This window comes from Camelus ferus, chromosome 2 (assembly GCF_009834535.1).
Source record: "Camelus ferus isolate YT-003-E chromosome 2, BCGSAC_Cfer_1.0, whole genome shotgun sequence".
Classification (NCBI taxonomy): domain Eukaryota; kingdom Metazoa; phylum Chordata; class Mammalia; order Artiodactyla; family Camelidae; genus Camelus; species Camelus ferus.
Window position 1 is genome coordinate 28696070 of NC_045697.1, and position 20168 is coordinate 28716237.

At 33.1% G+C, this 20168-nt stretch overlaps 1 protein-coding gene across 2 annotated transcripts in view; it reads right to left on the reverse strand.

Annotated features, from left to right (window-relative positions):
* PDS5A (PDS5 cohesin associated factor A) overlaps positions 1 to 20168 on the reverse strand; it is a 116786-nt gene that overhangs the window by 38607 nt on the left and 58011 nt on the right. For both annotated transcript variants that reach the window (XM_006188970.3, XM_032496239.1), the window contains exons 12-18: positions 18751 to 18864; positions 16679 to 16760; positions 15231 to 15279; positions 14854 to 14993; positions 10179 to 10294; positions 3220 to 3325; positions 1373 to 1533 (exon numbers count right to left, since the gene is read on the reverse strand). In XM_006188970.3, coding sequence (XP_006189032.3) covers positions 1373 to 1533; positions 3220 to 3325; positions 10179 to 10294; positions 14854 to 14993; positions 15231 to 15279; positions 16679 to 16760; positions 18751 to 18864 — 768 coding nt within the window. The remainder of the gene's footprint in view (positions 1 to 1372; positions 1534 to 3219; positions 3326 to 10178; positions 10295 to 14853; positions 14994 to 15230; positions 15280 to 16678; positions 16761 to 18750; positions 18865 to 20168) is intronic.

The following is a 20168-nucleotide window of genomic DNA, read 5'->3' on the forward strand; positions in this document are numbered from 1 at the left end:
AATCTTTACCTTAAAAAATTGTATAGGTTTTCCTACCTTGAAAGACTCACAAATAAATTTATCCTACTCTGTCAATGATTTTTTCTATAATATACAAATACAAAGATTATCATTTCTAGAGTATAAACTCCTTAAGAGAGTAAGGACTGTCTGTGGTAATTCTTTCACATTAGCCAGTACAGTGCTGCAATGAAAACAACATACAATAAATATCGAATTATTTCTCAAATTTAAATTACTGGCTCACAAATTTAAAGTCATGAGTTCTCTTAGTATTATTACCCTGTGAGGAAAAACTGGTTTGATTTGGAAATACTCTGAACTATTTACATATACACCTTGAAAGTGTGATTCAATAGCTTTCAGCAATGTGTTCTTCCTCCAAAAGACATGTCCCACATTTTATGTCTAAATATAAGCTCAGCACGATGTTGATCCTAAGGCAATCCCTTTAAGACGCCAAAGTGAAAATATCAAAGTGTATTTCATTCTTAAGAGGAGAGGGGAAGTAATCTAGAGGGAGTGATAAGAGCACCATGGCAACAAATAAATATTAAGCACATTACTTGATTATCCAATTCTTGGGTGGAAAATGAAGGTAGTAGCTTACTGAATTTATAACCCAGTTAGAAAAAGATGAACATACAATAATTAGGAAGATATATTAATCACAAGTTCTAAATTCTGTGGTAACTTTTGCTTATTAATATTAGTATCTAAAAATCATATTCTTTTTGAAAATTATTTTATTTTTATTGAAGTACAGTCAGTTTACAATGTTGTGTCAATTTCTGGTATATAGCATGTTTTAGTCATATGTATACATACATATTAGTTTTCATATGGGTTTATTATGGGTTACTACAAGATATTGAACCTAGTTCCCTGTGCTATACAGTATAAACTTGTTTATACATTTTATATACAATAATTAGTATCTGCAAATCTCGAACTCCCAATTTTTCCCTTCCCAACCCCTCCCCACCGGTAACCATAAGTTTGCTTTCTGTATCTGTGAGTCTGTTTCTATTTTGTAAACAAGTTCATTTGTGCCTTTTTTAAGATTCCACATATAAGTGATATCATATGGTATTTTTCTTTTTCTTTCTGGCTTACTTTACTTAGAATGATGATCTCTAGGTCCATTAAAATAATTTTCTTCAAACAAAGTTTCAACTTGTTCTTCTGCCCATATTCTAATGGTAGGGGAGAGTGTGAAGCAGAGAAAAGATGAAACAAAGGATATAGAATAGTAGTTTCTAAATAAGAGTTGTCTTTCCTTTCTCCTGTCTTCCTGAGTGAAAGGGAAAAATGATCCTATGACTTCCACACTTAGAAAACTTCTGTTTACCAATAGAAAAAACATACTCACGATCGTATCTGGGGTAGGTCCGTTTCTATTTTGTGGCCTGTATTTCTAAAAATTTGTATAGCAGCTTCTGCTACCTTGTCATCTTCCATTCTGAGGCACTGTAACAGGGACTCATATGTCTCTGCAGAGTGGAACGAGGTAGGATGTGTGAAAGACAGAACCTAGAGGAATAGATATAGCTTTAGAAGTACAGACAATAGTTTTAATCCATTAAAAGAAAAGAATTATTTTCTACTCTAAATAAAAATTTAAATTATGGGCTGCATATGCCAGCAACACAGAATAAAGATGGTATCCACAGCCTCCCTTGTGGTTAGTTGTGGCTAATGAGACACTAGCAGAAATACTGTGCAATAGATAGCTGATGTAAAAACAGCCCTTGCCCTATTTTCTTCTTCACCTCATAGTCTATTCTAATACTGGGAGTGGGAAATGTGGCTCCTTTTTTATGGAGTGTGGTATCGTGATGTGAACAAAATACTAACATAGAGCTTTATTTCACTGGCACAAAGATACTGTATAAGAAAATATTTTAAGTGAAATCCATCATAAAAATTTCACTCATCATAATAAACAAAAAAGCCATTATTGTAAACTTTTAATCATGCTTACAAACATAATTATTCCCCTTATTTATTATGACGTAAGTTCCAGCCTATCCTTAAGGAATTTACAGCAAGTTAGATGCAACATGTCTACAAAGTTTACCTTCATATGAGGAAGAAACAACTTGACTGCCCTTATTAGGGCTAAAAGCAGAGAAACAAAGACAGAGGGAAGTAGAGTATGTACTCCTCATTAACTTTTTCAGTAAGATTTATTTAATTGGTTATAAAGAGAAGAGACTGTCTCATTTGGTAAGGTTTACAATGATAATATTTAGATATGAGGTTTTATTTACAGGACAATGTAGAATTAAACTTGAAAAGCTGAATCAAAAAACCTATTAAAAATGTTTGCCTTAAAGATGATTTCACTCTTAAAACTATTTAAACATATAACCCTATTACCAAAAATTAAAATCTTTCTCATGAAGCATCGTATCAATTCTTTCCATGAAATAATATTTAAGACCATTCCAATACAATCCCATCACTCGCTTTTTTTGTCTAATTAGTTCATTGCACTAGTTTGTCTCTACTTCCGTAGTTCTCGTGTTGTCTTAATGATCTGTCTCTCTGCCTTCAACAACTTCTCCTCTTTACTCCATCTACTGAAAGCTTTACCAAGTGCTGCATCATATTAAAAACCAGGTTAACTGTCCTTGATAGTAAGTACCTTTCTGCCCCAGTGGCACACCACAATCTGGAACCAACTTTGTCTCCTGGTATTTCCCAAAGCAATACTACTCTCTAGTCAGGCTAGACTCCCAACAATCCCTAAAACATGCCAAGAATTATTCTCTTTGATGATGCTCTGTTCCCCCTAGATTAAGCTGTATCTCTTACTAACTGATCAATTCTCTGCGTTCTATTATGATTATCAATTGTTTAAAAAACCCCCGATCACATAGATGCTGTCATATTAATTCCTGTGAGCAGTCCTTCTACCCCAGATGCAGGTCCTCTGAAAGGTAAGACTAGATCATTAAGCACATGCTATTACAATCATGGCAGGCAAATGATGAACAAAATAGCAAAAACCAAAAAACATTATTATCTTATAATGTAAAATAATTACATTATTATAATGTAGAAAACATGTTATTTTTATAAAATATGATTTCCACTACAAATTTTAACCTTTTGAATAGTTTCCAATGAAATAAAGCCTGACTGATGCATATCCTTAAAGGAATTCAAATTATCACTGAAGAAATGTGTGGAGACAAATTGTTTAAAAAATACCTTAAGAAGTTCAAGTCCTGAACGAATAGCTGTATCTGGACTTACACCCTCCTCTTCATCATCTGCTGTCCCCTCTATTGATTTATTCATCAGTTTTACCAGTGCACTATTAAAATAAGAAAATCTAAATTAGTAACACTTCTAGAATAGTAACTGCATCCTAATTGCATTGTGGCAGACATATGTAGAACCTAAACATCAAATTCAAGTATTTTCTGAGAGAAAAAGTTATTTTGTGACTTTTTAAATTTTGCTCTCCACATGACAGCTGCACTTATTTTTTAGTTTATTTGCCCCTTCAACTCAATGTATAATAATAGTAACTCTACGGAAAAACAAAACTAAAATTAAATCATACACATACTAAAATATATTTTGTAAGTATAAGCAAGGTAATATTCATTCCCATATAGAGATCATTTGCAATTTTAAGAATAATAAGATGGTAGTTGCTTAATGGACAAATGACAATCCACTCAAAGCAAAAAACAATTAATAAACACACACATGGACAAAGGCATTAATCACTCGCAATTAATTTATCAAATCAGTAATTCTGTTCCTAGAAATTTATAGCAAAGAAATTTATAGCAATTCATAAGAAGTACTAGGCTATATTCATAAACAGATTCATCAATTAAAAATTATTTAAGTGTCCACCATTACTGAATTAGTTTTTCAAACATACCTAGCAAAATGAAGTATTACCTGATCAATAATAATCAGACTATGTGGCAATATGGTATTATTTAAGTAAAAACAACTGTAATTTTTGGTTTTGAGACTTCATTTCTTCATCAAGAAACTGAAGAAAATATTACTTTGAGGACATTAAATTATTATAGCAAATAGCCTAGTACAGGCAAATATTCAACAAATGGACCATAATCATAAAAGTTTTAGGTTAAATTTTTTCCCTTGGTGTTATACATATTTAAGTCAATAAAATTTTTAAAGTACAAAATACATGTTAAGATGCAGATGCTGAAATTTAAACCACTTTCAGCATTTTCATTTCCCCTTTTATATCACAATAGTTTAAAAGCTTCATCAATATCTTCAATTGATGCAAAAACTTTAAAAAAAACCAAATTGGATGTTAGTGTATGAATATTAACTTATAATACAATTTACATACCATACAATTCACCTATTTAAAATATGTAAGTCAATAGTTTTTCAGTATAGTCATAGGGCTGTACAACCATTACCACAATCTAAAATTAGCTTTCCCCTCATCCCAAAACAAACCTCTTCCCCATTAGGAATCATTTCTTACTCATCCCCACCTCCTCTAGCCCTAGGCATCTGCTAATTTACTTTCTGCTGGTATATACATTTACGTATTCTGAATATCTCATATAAATGGAACCATACAATATGTGATCTTTCAAAAGTCCACTTCTGAAAGAAAAGTGGACTCCTTTCTCTTAGCAAACTGTTCTCGAGGTTCATCCATGTTGTATGTAGTATGTAACAGGACTTCATTAGTTTTAATTCTGAACAATGTTCTAGTGTATGCACATAGGACAGTTTGGATTGTTTCTGCTTTTTTAGCTACTGTGAATAATATTGCCATGAACATTCATACACAGGTTTTGTATGGGCATATATTCAGGAGTGTAATTGCAAGTTCATATAGTAACTTTGTGGCACCATATACCACTTTTGGAGGAACTGCCAAACTGTTTTACAAAGCAGCTCCACCATTTTACATTCCCACTAGCAATACATGAGGGTTCCAATTTTTCTACATCCCTTCCAACTTGTTTTTTCGATTATAGCCATTCTAGCAGGTGTAAAGTAGTGTCTCACCGTGGAGATCCATACATAAAACATTCTCGTCTCCACAAAAACTTGCCTTATTCCTCTTCTGCAGTCAATTCCTTTTTCCCAACTTGGCAATCACTGATCTGGTTTCTGTCACTATAATTTTACCTTTTCTAAAATTTTGTATATTTTATATATTTGCAACTGACAACTTTTATGTGACAATGCTTTTGAGATTCCTCCATGTAGCTGTATAGAATCAGTGGTTCATTCTTTTCTACTTCTGAATATTCTGTTGTATAGGTACACAACAATATGTTTATCCAATTACCAACTGATGGACTTCTAGGTCTTTCCACTTTAAAGATGTAAATAAAGCTGCTACAGGCAGTTAAATTTTAGTCTTTATGGGAAGTATGTTTTCTTTTCTTACAGGTGAATGTCTAGTATTGGGATTCCTGAGTTGTTTGGTGATATATGTACATTTAATGTTACAACAAACTGCTTTCAACATCACCAACACATGGTTAAGTCAGTCTACATCCTTACCAACACTGTGTATAGTCACTATCTTAAATTTAAGCCTCCTAGTAAGTGTGTAGTGGTATTTCTTATTGTAATTTGAATTTGCATTTCCATAATAAGTAATAATGTTGATTGTCTTTTATTGTGCTTATTTATTATTTGTATATTTTATTTGGTAAAGTATCTGTTAAAATTTTTTGCCCATTTTAAAACTGGTCTTAATATTGAGTAGTAAGAGTTCTTTTAATATTCTGGATATAATTCTTTATCAGATATATGTTTTGCAAATATTTTCTGGTTCTGTGGTCTGACTTTTCTGTTTCTTAATGGTGTCTTGCAAAGAGAAAAAAATAATTTTCTGTCACTTAGATTTCACTAAGAAATCTTGCTTACCCTATATTTTGTTCTAGAAGTGTAACCTCTTACATTTTATATATATATATATATATTTTAAAACTTATTCCCAATTTGAGAAAAATATTCTAAATTAAGCTTTCTGTTAGAAGGAAATCCTATAAAAACCATGAATTTACTAACAAGATTATAAATATGTTTGATAAAATTTACAAAAATGTATCTGACCACTTGTGATAGAAGTCAGTGCACACATTTATTTATTCAGTATTTACTGACTACCTATTGTTTGCTAAGTCTTAGGGTTTATCCTGGAAATACAGTGTAAAACAAGACAGGCATAATCTCTGCTTTCATTACAATGCAGGTGGGGTCACCACTATGAGTCGAAACACTATCTGAGAAAAGACCCAAATAGTGAAGCCAGAACTGTAGTCTTCTCTCCTGTGAAAGTATTTTCCCTCATTTCTAAATTAGATAAGTAATATGCATTCCATATACTTCATGGGATATCATGAAGCAAAAGATTATCACCAATCTAAAACTGCTTGGGACGTCTTCTTTGGTAAGGGACATCTTTCTCTCCTATTCTGTATAAGAACTGTTTCAAATCTTTACCATTCTAACTTAGGTCTATTTTTTAAATTCTTACACTGAGCAGATTACCTCACTTTTTAACCTAATGGAGAATAATGGAGGCTTTGAGTAAAAACTGTAATTTTCTATACCTTATCTTCTTACCTCCTCGAATTTGTATCTATCATTTTTTCACGTCATCGGGGAAGATTTCATTCTTCCTGTTCTGTTTCTTTAGGGATACTCTTCTATCATAGTTCTGTTCCTTTTAGCCCATCTTCAACCTCTCTTCTTTTAATACCTTTTTTTAGCCTTTAATCACTTACTGTGATGTTAAACCAGAAGCCAAATAGGAAAAAATCAACTGGTTCCCCGACTATCCCATTTATGTCCACAGAAGAGCATTAGGTAAGGGGCAGGTGGACCAGCTAAGACCTGGGATTCTTTCCCTGCTGAGGGAGTCCCAAACAAGGGTTTATGCCCTTTTATAGAACTGAGAGAAGGGAGAGGAGAAGGGTCAGGAGTGGAAAAGTACTCAGTCAGAGATGAGAAGATATTTTCATAGCTTCTACTTTCCCCCTCCTGATAACGAGATCTTGGCAGAGACACCTGGGAAAAGCCTTGGCTCAGGACCTCCTTACCCCAATATACTCATAAGGAGGCCTCAAATGGAGGCATCTGGGTTCAGAACACAGCCACATGCAAGGCCATGGACTGTAAGCTCCCGAGTTCTTGACTGCAACTTCTTTCAGAGAATGCAGTGCATTGCCTGTGTACAAAGTTTGGTGCATGGAGGGCAGTTTTCCCCAATGAGGCCTTCCAGATAAAGTCTTTGTAACTGACTAGGGTTGAGCTTGAAAAATCACACACAGGATTTGGCCTGAACTCAAGACTCTTCAATACCTTTTAAAGGTATTTAAATATTCAAAATTCCTTCATTAAAAACAACAAAAAAAGACCCTTCTTCAAACTTACTCTCTGCATCATCTCATTTTTCTCCTTTGCTTTTTATAGCTAAACTGTTTATACTGGCTCCCCCAGATAAACGGGGAACATTTATCTCCTATAGCAGTTTAGAGGTATGACAGGGTATATAGCCCTTTGGTTTTCTCAGACCTCAAGGTGGCCAGGTGGGATATAGTGGACTCCTACTGAGCTAGGCCAGTCACCTCTAGGCTTGAACAGTTTTCTCTGCTCAATATTTCCTTTGTGTACACATGATGTGGATATGGAAGGACTATCTTATGCCCTTCTCAATCGATGGTAATCTGATTCACCCTTGCTAACCAAAGAAACTATTCTGGGCATTGTGTTGTTTTTCTATTTTCTAAATTCAACGGATACTTTTTTAGTACTTATTTCACTCTTGGTAGCATCTGACCCCTGACCTTTTAGTCCCTCTTTGGCTTCTGTGATACCACTTTCCTGATTTTCTACTTTTGACCATGCCTCCATTAAAACATTTTTCAAATTTAATAAATTCCTTATCTTTTGCCAGCTTCTTAACTGCTAATTTTCTGCAGGATTCAGTCCTCAACCTTTTTCCTTTTAAATTGTACACTCTCTCCAGGTTTTAATCATTACTACAATTACTACTTCACTTTCAACCACTATCTACAGACCAATAACTAACTGTAGTATGCATATGTATATTTGTATGGACATAAGTCTGAGGGAAATATAACAAAATAAATAAATTTAAAAATGGTTGTATTTATAATGATTTTCTACTATTCCCAATCCTTTCTTCCCAAATCTTTCATTATGGTTGAAGTACATGCAATTTTCTAAATACCTACTGATTCCTTTTGCCTTTGTTCTTTTATGTCTGCTAGAATAGCTACTAACACTCATTCAGCACTTACTGTGTGTGAGGCATTATGCTAAGTGCTTTACATATTCATGTGTTATTTCAGCCTCTCAACAACTCCACTGAGTAGTAATTATTATTATTGTTCTTATTTTAAAGATGAGAAAATTAAAGCTCAGAGCAGTTTAAATAACTTACCCAATGCCATGGGGCTAGTGGCCTGGTCTGCTCTTGCCCTGCAATCTGCACCTTGCCAATCTACTAAAATTCCTACTGATCTTTCACTACCCATATTATATACCATCTATTTCAGGAACCTTCCCTAATAACAAGCCTATCTCACAGTCTGGGTTAGGTAGCTCTCCTTCCCCAGTTACCCAATGTACTTTACAAATTGCTCCATTAAATGTAATGTTAAATGAATCATCAAGGCTTTTATCTGCAATTTATATTCCATGAATATTTGGTTACATGGAAGGAGTATTATGACATATTTCCCAGAAAAATTAATGGGAATTTTGCATAAAATTAGTCTCTTTGAAATCCTAACCACAAGTTGTTTTCTCTGAGTCCAAACAACCATGAAGCTATCGAAAAAAAATTGAGTTTTTGGTCTTTTAAGATTGTAGATCAAACACAAGCTTATTATAATTTACTAAAGTAACGAAACCCTGTGAGGCCTCATGGAGACAAATAGCAGAGGTTTCCTGATGCCATTATATGTCTCTTTCAAAGTCAATATGCAAAGGTAAGAGTGCTCAAGTCTGTCATTTCCTTGATTTATCCCATTAAAATCAAATGGTATAGAGCAAAGAATCTCAGTTTAAGTTATTATAGTTTTTTGTCATCACCCAGCTGTGGAACATACCACTTAGTCTCTCTGAAACCTTAGTTTTCTTATTTGCAAATAAGGAAGTAAAAGGATAAGGAAATCTTAGTTAAAAAACCCCCCAAACCCCACATTACCATTATGAACTAAATTATGTACTCCCTAAATTTATATGCTGAAATCCTAGCCTCCAGTACCTCAGAATGTGACTATATTTGGAAATAGGGCCTTTAAAGAGATAATTAAGGTAAACTGAGGTCAAATGGGTGGGCGATAATCCTCAATGACTGTTGTCCATATATGAAGAGGAGATTACGACATAGATGTGTAAGGAAAGCAAGGAGGAGGTTATCTGCACGCTATGAGAGAGGTTCAGGAGAAATCAAACTTGTTGATACCTTGATCTTGGACTGCTAGCCTCCAGAATGTGAGAAAATAAATTTCTGTTGTTTTAGTCACACAGTCTATGACATTTTGTTATGGCAGCCGTAGCAAATGAAAAGAATTGGTATTTCAATACAACCAAAGCAGTGATTCACATAAGATGAAAGAACTAATACCTAGAACCAGGTCTCCTTATCCAAGGCTGTTTGAAAAAAGAGTCAATAAATGCTATTTAGTAATCTAACGTGAAAAGAAAGATATATAGCTAACCTACAGGAAAAATGCTTAGGGCAAGGGAAAAGTATTCACACAAGTTTACAATGGGAAATCATTAGAAACAACTGAAATGTATGAAATTATGGGAACAGTTAAGAACAATAGCTGTCACTGTTTGTTATGCTAGGCTACTTACTTTTTATATATTTATCACTAATCCACAATCATCCAACAAGGAGACGTTATACCCACATTAAAGTTAAAAATAAATTAAAAACTCATAAATTAGAGAACTTTCCCCAAAGCCACTAAGCTGGTAAGTAACAGATATATATTTTGAAAGCAGATTAGTCTAATGGCAATCTTGTGCTCCTTTCAAAATACTATTCTGCAGAGAACCTTTTTAGGTCTCCTTAGGGACCTAGAATTTAAATTTACAACACTGTAGTTTCAGACTATAGTCTTATTTTTGAGTGAATATATTTCCTAGCTTACCTTATAGCTTCTGAATCAATGTGCACAGGTGCAATTCTTTCCAACAGAAATTTGACCATCTCTAGAAAAGGGTTTGTTGGCTGCTTAGGATTTGCAAGTTTCCGAGCTATTTCTCTCTATAGGAAGGAAAGAGTTTTACCATTAAGTCTGATTCTCTTTCATGTTTTTCAAAATAAAGATGACTGTGAGCATCAAAAGCATTTAAAGATTCAAAACCATCAGATGTTAAAAAAACACAAAAAAACAAAAAAACTTTTTTCTGCTTTACACCCTGGCTAAAATTATATACTGATTAGGGAATCACTACAAAACCTGGACTTGAGAGAAGAGAAAGGGGGGTGACATGGTATGACTTATGCCTTTTATCTCATATTTCTCCCATGAAATTACTGCTTAGTAAACAATCTCTTTAATGCACTACTTTTGAAAAAATTAAAAAACAACTTGTACTTTCATGGGTACGTTTTATTGGTTTACTTCTTAATTTGAAAAAAAAATTGTGTTTTATTTATGTCAACAATTTGTTTTTTTAAAGAGAAGAGAATTCATTCATAAATTTATAAAGTTTTTCAGTTCTAGAAGAACATAATTCAAAGATGGTGGAATTATATCAAAGAGCTCTTACAAAGAAAAGACATTACTGCTGGAAGTTTGCAAAGAATATAAGGACTTAATGATTACAGAGATGGATTCCTCCAAAGACAAGATTAAATTTACAATGTGCTGGGCACTGGGAAAGAAATTTACTTTAATAACAAGGCTTTTAATTCACTATCTCTGATGAGTAAATGTAAATGTTAGCTGAGAAGATAATGCATATTAAAACGTCCTCCAAACTATAAAGCAGTAATAAATGATAGTCACTCTATTAATAAGTATTTTTTTCATAAAAAAATCTAATGATATTTTTCCAGGGGGATAAAGGAAAAAAAAATTCCTAGTTTCAGAGACGTCTTGACACAAATTAATTATAAGGGTCATACTAAATTAGATACCATCCATATTAGTTATTAGAGTGTAAATCCGAAGGAACAGATTCTGAAAAAAACTTTTTAGTCATTAAGAGATGCCTGATTTATTTTGTAAGGTGCAATTAACTGGGCAAAACTTCAGCATTTGGGAAAATAATATTTTAAGCAGTACTCAGTCTTCATATAATTTGCTCTAAGTCACACACACACATATTTAAAATCTGAACTTGAAGACTATATTATCTTTTGAAATCAATTTTTTTTTGTGCAGGTCTCCCAAAGAGGTGATTTTCCCCCACTCTGTATTGAATTTAATTGCTTTAACAAAGTCAGTGACTGTCTAACAACAAATATACCTCTGGAAAATTGCTAGACAAACTATATATAAGTAATAACAAATGGAAAAGCATTAGGGAAGACAGTTATGATACTACCTAGTCCTGTATATGGTACTATATAAGCATAGAAAAATAAAAAAGGAAATGCTAAAGGGAAAAAGAAAAATTCACATTTAAACACAGTAATAGCACTATATAAAATATACCACTGTATATAAACAATAATATTAGACAGTTTTAAAAACTTGGTGTTTCTGTAATCCCACATAACAATCTTACATTTAGGTAACCCTTCATAATCACATTTTATATACGTAATATTTAGATAATCTCTCATAACAACTATTTTAAAATATGACATGTGTCAAGAATCTTAAGTGATACTGGGGATAAGCAGCAAGCCAAATTAGTTTGTGGCAGGTAATAGCAGCAAATAAACAGTTTCCTGTTTTCTTTACACATTCAAGAAAAAAAATAAGGATACTCACACGTACTGTGCATCCCAGTGTTTGTCATGTGTATGTAATACCATAGAATTACTATTTATTTACATCTTAAAGGGCAGTGCAGGGGGCCTTCTATTAGGCCATACATAAAATTTCACTCGATCTTATTCATTTAACAATCCTATGACACTGACAATATTTAGAGATGAAGAAAATGAGGCTCAAAAATAGTGAGTAACTTACTAAAGGTCACACTGATAGTAACTGTTACAGCTGAAATTCAAACCTAGGACTGCCTCAAATGCTGAATTAACAACCTTCATGGAAAATCTTAAAATTTGGGAACAATTATCATAGGAAGGTTCTAGAGGATAAAATAACAAGCAGAGCTGAAGCTATGGTAAATAAGTGGTCCTTTTCTAGAATCAAGGTGTGGAAACTCAAAACTTGAAGTCTAAAGAAAAAGCAAATCTATATAGCACAGATCTCAATACCATTGCTCACCCTCTCACTACAGCATCATGCATAGTCGTTTTACTCCACAGTATGTATCTATTCATATTTCTTGTTTAAAGTATTTTTGCTAAAAATGTTCAGGATTGGAACTAAGGCAAAGGGGGAGAAAACTATCAGAATCTCCATTCTTACTAAGTAATGTTCACCTCTTAAGAAGTAGGAAGCTACTGTCATTTAGAAAAGAGGTGATGGTAAATACACATTAGTAGGAGACAGAGAAGGGACTCCCAAAGATGGAATAAAAGCCACAAAGAATGACAGAAACTAATTTTATGTTTATATATTTCTTCTCCTTCAGAATGAAACTATTAGGTAAAAAGGAATGTGGATATTAAAGCATACGTGTAACTAATATCAAAAGCCCTTGCAGAAAAGGACAAAATGATACAGATGTTCTGAAAAACAGCAAAAACTATTCTAACAGTGGTTGTTTTCCTGAGCATTTAAGGCTGTTGTTAAGTCCTACTTTACACAAGAGAATACATAGATTAAAAAATGTGCTTAGAATATACAACGTTAAGAGCTAAGAGAGAAATGACTGTGAAACTATTTACCATAGAAAATGAAGTTAAAAATGTGAAGAGTAGAAATTTTTTCTTCTAGAACAGAGTTCTATTAGCCATTTTGTGGCCCATTACTTAAACATCCTCAGAATAACCTCCCCTCCAAAAAGGCATCATTATCTTGCTCTTTCCAGTGCAAGCACAGTCAGTCCTCATCTCTACTTTCCTGGTTCCTAAAATCAGAAGCACTGATTGGCTGCATTGCAGGACTGCAGTATTCATCCTGAGGTGTTCTGGTTACATCTGTTTTGCATATACTTTTTGGATTTGGAAACTCTTAGATATTTCTGGTCTGGCAAACAGCAGGAATTCACATTACTGCCATTTTTCAAACTTAAGCCCAAGTCCTACTTTTTTCTCAGACCAAATAATACCACTTGATTGTTTGTTCTCAAGGTCCGTATTTCTTGAGCAGTACTCTAGCAATACAGTACAGCTTGTGCTGGTTCTTGCAAACAATGATGGAATGTATAGAAAGAACACTATCGTGGGTCTATGAGATCTGGACTCTACCTGCAGCTCAGCCACTATAACTAGCTGTGAAACACTGAATGAGAAACTTCACCTTCTTAAAATTCAATTTCCTTATCTGTAAAATAAAGTGGTTAAGTCAATTATCTCTAGGGTATTTTCAAGCTATTTCATTCTATGATCCAACTTATAATAATAGATGCCCTGTAGGACATAGTATTCTGAAACTAGAATTCTAAATGCCAAATATGTAAATGAAATCTTTAAACGTTCTCAGCAAACCACCCAGCTCAGAAATGCAAAGACTGAGGTAGTCTGAGTAGTTGGCACATCCACATCCCTAGGTCCAAAGGAAGAGCCCACTGCTCCCTTCCCTAACATGTTTCCCCCCAACTTCATCCTAATTACTACTCGTTTTAGACCCACTTAGAGATCCTATATTCCTGCCAGGCCTGTATCCCTACTAGATTGAAAAAACAAAAACAAAAAACCTACTCCATGCTCCCAGAAGACTTGTATATATATATTATAGTCTTTATCCCTTATCACATATTTAAATAATTATCCCACTCTAATTCTTTCCAGAACAAAGTTAGACAGAAATAACAAATGATTTTCTTTCTCTTATTCATCTCTGTAAGCTGGGTCCAAGCATAGTGTTTGTCATATATGTGTAATAGCATAGAAATACAATTCACTTAAATCCTAAAGGGTAGTGCAGGGTCAAATATCTGTATCTATATATATCTCCTCTTAACAACCCTGCGAGGTTGTTAACACTTACAGACAATAAACATGAGGCTCAAAGATACTGAAGAACTTACTAAAGGTTACACTGGTAGTAACTGATATGAATGAAATTAGAGAACTGTCTCATAAAATGCTGAATAAATGAATGAAGTTTTCCTTCCAGATGCTGTCAACAATTCTAGTTTTCTATACAATAAATAGTTTACAAACATAATGAAGACAAAAGCCTAGATAGGAATTATCTATAAATGCACATATGGCAATGTAACTATTGCTGATTTACCAACAAGGGTTTTTTCTGTGCTAATGCATGGGAGAAGAAAATACATACACACACAAGCCTTTAGAAAATTCTTATTTACCTAATGAGTGTCTACTAAATACACAGCATTTTATCTTGCTCAATTCCTAGGACCACTTAATGTTTTTCCTGCAATTTGGCTGATGAGTGGTAAGTAAAGAGAACTAAGTTGAGCACAGATCTATTTGTAGGTAATTCAGAGCTCATAATATTGTTAAACTCATACAAATAAAATAATCTATGTATAGCAGGCTTTAATGAAATAAAAGCTTCTATAAGCAAAGCTAGGAGAACAAATGTGGAAGTATAATTTACTAACCACACAAACATCTGCCTGTTTGCATGAACAGGTCGGGCTGATTAACAACTCCAACTGAGACCGCAGTTTCTCATCATCCCCAAGAACCTGGTTAAATTTCTTCACAAAATCTTGTGCTTTCCCAGGGTCAGGCAAATTCTCTATAAAATTAAAAAAGAATCAATATTACAAAAGAAAGACTACTCTACTAAACTAAAAGCAAGCTGTCTTAAAAAATAATTTTAAGCCATCAAAAGATAATCAGCCTATCTGGTTCTTAGAAATAAAATTAATAAGGGAAGAATTATTTTTGTCTTACTTAGTATTAAATTGATAGTTTCACCGGGTAAATTATTTGATGTTTATTATGTATCTATGGAGCCAACAAACATACTCACTTGCTATGGTCATCAGTTTTCCAAACATGGCGGAACAGTTAGCCTCTGACTGAAATTTAAAATAAAAATAAAAGAAGTCATATGTGCTAATAAATTTCTTTAAGAAAATTTATACACAGTATTGGATATTTTCTATTTTTAATTAATTAAATTGTTTTTGGTGGGGGAGGTAATTAGGTTTATTTATTTATTTATTTATTCTTAGAGGAAGTACTGGGGATTGAACCCAGGACCTCATGCATGATAATCATGTGCTCTACCACTTGAGTTATACCTTTCCCACCTGGATATTAAAAAAAAAAAAAAAAAAAAATCCATCACAATCTACCCACTAGAACAGTGCTTACCATATCTACACCCTATGTTGATAATGAAGTACGGAGTAGCAACAACTATTAAGTTAGCACAAATGCAGGAAAGGAGACGTCAGAAGAAAGGTATTTAAAAATTTTAAAAAGAATATACAACTTTCCTAGGAAAATAATCTTGCCAGAAGATCGAACAGAAGATAATGAAAATAATTATCATATCAAAATTACTGTGAAACCATACACCAAAGAAATAAACTAAAAATGTGAAGAGTAGAAAAATTTTCTTTCTGAATAAAGTTCTATTAGCTACTTTGTGGCCCAAATGTTAAAATCATCACCTCCCTTCTTACTTCACTTTCCTCCATTGCAATGAAGTTTTATTTTATTATTTAATTTGTATGAAATCTCAGTAATTGGGATCTGCTGTTTTTGTTAAAAGTTTTGTTGGATCAGTCATGTCCATTTATCTGCATACTATCTATGACTGCTTCTATACCACAAAGGCAGAGTCAAGTAGTTCACCAGAGAGTGTATGGCTGGCAAAGCCTACATTTTTATTAACTGGTCGATTACAAAAAAAGGTTCGAAAACCCTTGTTTTAGCATCCATGGGCACTGAGGAGTCTCTGTCTATGGTTCCCTGGCTAAGAACATCTATTCTAGCAAATATATTCAGAAATATACTAAGAGATTATTCAAGTTTCTTTCCCTCATGTTCCAGAAAACATTGGGCAGAATTTGTTAATTTGATTTGGCATATTTATAGGATTGATACCAATCATGACACTGACTACAGCTAAGGACCAAAAATCACAGAGCAAAAATATATTATGACTTCTAATGTAATTTTATCTTGAGGTTTAATTCTAATTTGAAAATTGATAAACTATGTATAAATTCCTAGTGTCTAAATGCTTGATAAACTAGAAAACACCATTTCCTTGTTCATGCTGGAAAGTAAGATTTTGTTATACTCATGTGAAATGGAAATTTAGCTTGGGTAACTACAGAAATTGTTTAACTGACATTCAGAAAATAAAACACTTGAGATACTTTTTGCCTACTTGATTATATATAACTTCAGAAAAACTAACAATGACTATAACAAACCATAAATTTAAACAAATCATGAACCTACTGTAGGCTGCTTGTGTAAATCCAATAGTTCTCGTACATGACTTCTAAGCATGTTCTGACACTTCCACATTTCATTGAGAGCTCTGTAAATAGTTATAAACATGAAAAAAAATAACAATACTGGTAACTATTCAACCTTACTACTTATTGCACAGAGTAGATACATCATTCTACATCTACATAAAATTTTAAGCACCAGAAAATTTATTTATTAGGATTAAGATAGTTCAGTTTGAAATAGTAAATATAAGGCTTCTTATGAGAGAAAATATTTGAGATGTTTAGAAGGATGGATAAGATCTTGTGAGGTAAATGAGGAATTGAAAGACATTCCAAGCAGAGGTAGCTAGAACGTTCTGGTACTAAAAAAAGATAAAATGTCATAGAAGTGCATGGAACATACAGGAAAGTTAAAAATATTTTTTATAGGCTAGGAGCACACAGTGTGAGTAGGAGAGCATCAGGAAGCTGAAACATACTATAGAAAGGATCAGATCATCTAAGACCTTTTTATGCCAGGCTATGGGGGTATGCATGAAGGAACGTGGACCATTTCAAAAAAACAAGTTTCACAGAAATGATGCAGATTCAAGATGCCAAATTTAAATTGAATTTGTTTATTCTAGACTCTTCTCTCCATGAAAGCAGATTTTCTTTTCTCACAAACTCTCTTCATAGTTTCAGGTGCCCAGAGGACTTCTGGGAAACAAGTTTATCTCTGAGTATTCTTTGCCAAATATTTTGAAATATAAATAGAGACCAAGACCTTAAGCCAAAGGTTTACTACCTATAGTGAACATTAGGATCCATTTACAAATCCTTTTTTTTTAAAAAATGATGGCTAAAGCCTCCTAATATACTGCAACAAGGATATGTTACTCTATGAAACTTCTGCTGAAAATGCATAATCTCAATCTAATAATAAGGAAATACTAGATGAACCCCAAATGAGAGAACATTCTACAGATGCAATACTCTTCTGAAAAATGTCAAAGTCATAAAGACAAAGACTGATAATGGTTCTAAATTAAAAGAGACTAGAGACAATGACAAATATGCAATGTGTTACAAAAAGGAGAAAAAAAAATCCGTAAAGGACATTTGGACAATTGAGGAAATTTGAATACACACCGGATTAGACAATAATACTGTTATCAATATTGTATCTCCTGATTTTGATTAGGGTACTCTAGTGATATTAGAGAACATCCTTGTTCTTAGCAAATATAAACCGAAGTGTATTAGAGACAAAGGGATCCAATGGTTCAGAAGAAAATATGTATACAGAAATAAAGTATGTGCAAATGGTAAATGATAAAGCAAGTGGTCAAAAATGATGAAACTTGTTAAAGGGGATATCATAAAGCTTTGTGTTATTCCTGCAACTTTTCCATAAATTTGAATTTATATGAAAATTGTAGATTTATATATATAATTGTGAACTTATAAATGTATATATATAAATCTACACACACACACACATACGTTATATATGTAATGGCTGAGATTCTTATTCAAAAGAATCAGAATTCTCAATGACAGGACTGACTTACTTTTTAAAAAGCTTTATTAAAGTGCAATGTCCACACATTCTATGTGGCCTGGGGTAAAGTTTATGTTGGTTGTCTTGACAAAATTATTAATACTGCCTCCTTTCAGTCTAAAAAATATCTGTTTGGACATCAATCATATAGTTACCCTACCTTGAAGTGACCTGGATATGCGCTCCTGACAAAGAACCAGGACTTAATTCTTAGGCTTAGTATGGGAGAGCTCCAATAGTGTAATCTAGATGGCAGTCAACAGGTGGCCAAAAGATAATTTTGACATAAGGTTCACTGAATCCCTGAAACCACATTACTGGCTCAGTGGACAAATACGTCTATGAATACAGGACTATTTTTGCCTTTAACTTACCTGAATTTTTATCATAAAAATTTTCTCTATAAATATTTACCTGGGGTTTTTGATTCAACTAGAATAAGCAACAACCCTATCAACGACAATTAGTAAGATGAAATAATTTTATAAAATCTCCAAGAAATACTCTAAATCATTTAAAAAGTAACTTACTTGACAGCATTTGGATCCAAACTAGCATATAAATAATACAAGCACTTCATTCTCTCTTCTGTTTCCAGGTTGTGGGGGACAAGATACTGAGCAAAGATTTTCTCTACCAACAGTCTATGAAGCAAACAAAAAACCCCAAGTAATAAAATCATTCCATTTTTAGAAGCAATAGCCATTCTGTATTTTAACCACTTTATGCAAAGTTACCATACCAATAGTTACACCTGTGTGTGCAAACACAGTGGAAAAGATCAGTATGTGATCAAGGCCTTTCCTTGCAAGTATGGTTATTTTTCAGTTTAGAGCTATGATTGCTATTTCTGGCTACACTTTTTAATTTGTCAGTATGAAACATTTGTTCTAAAAGGGTTATATGTTTTTCCTAAACATGGGGTGACAGGCTGTTCCATCTATTCTTCATCAGTCTGCAGCTATACTGAATTGCTTAACACTACATATAAGGCTATGATCTCAAGAACAGCTAATTCTCAAAAAACAAACAAACAAACAAAAAAAAACCCACCCACCAAAAAGCCCATTAATTTCCTCTAATTACACTGGCTCCTTTCCTATGTTGTCACTGAGTACAAAAAGGGGGAATCTCTCTTGAACTTCCTGAAATTTTAGCTTTTCCTATGCACATTTGATCTCCTTTCTACTTTCTAAATTCCTTACAATATTGGAATATCCTTCTTGCTAAGTTTATATTTATTTATTCAATATCACTGGAATAAGAAAATACAAAAGCTCTTCATTAGTCAGTGAAATACATATCCAATGATGCCAAAGTAGTCTAATTCAATAAAACACTGCAAAGTATTTTGCAAAAAACCAAAATCATTATTGTAATCCAATACAGAATTGTAAGCAACATTCACAAAATGAAAACAATGTAAGTTCTCATCTCAAGAAAAAAAAAGTATTTTGTAACTAAGTATGGGTACAGATGTTAAACAGTCTTACTGTGGCCATCATTTCACAATATATACAAATATAGGATCATTATGTCAATTAAAAAAAAAGCACAGTAACACCTCTAATGGTTCTTACAGTGTTGTAAGAAGGAAAAATAACTAGTATTAAATAGTGCTGTATTGCTAGGCAGTGGGCTAAGGGTCTTTACATTCATTATTTTCTTTAATCCACATGATAATTCCGTAAGGAAGGCTTTATTATTACTCATTTTTAGATAAAATCAAGTGCATAAAAAAGCTAAAGCAGTTGTGCAAGAGCTAACATACAGTAAGGGGCAGAATGAACATTTGGTCTCTAGTCTCAGTACAAATCTCATGACTATTTCACTTTTATTATGCTAACTTACAATCCTGGCTAGAGTTTTATTTAAACATGATATGTGTAAATATGCAGAAAGTGATTTCTAAACTTAGAAACAAATCATTGTGAAAAAAATTAAATAG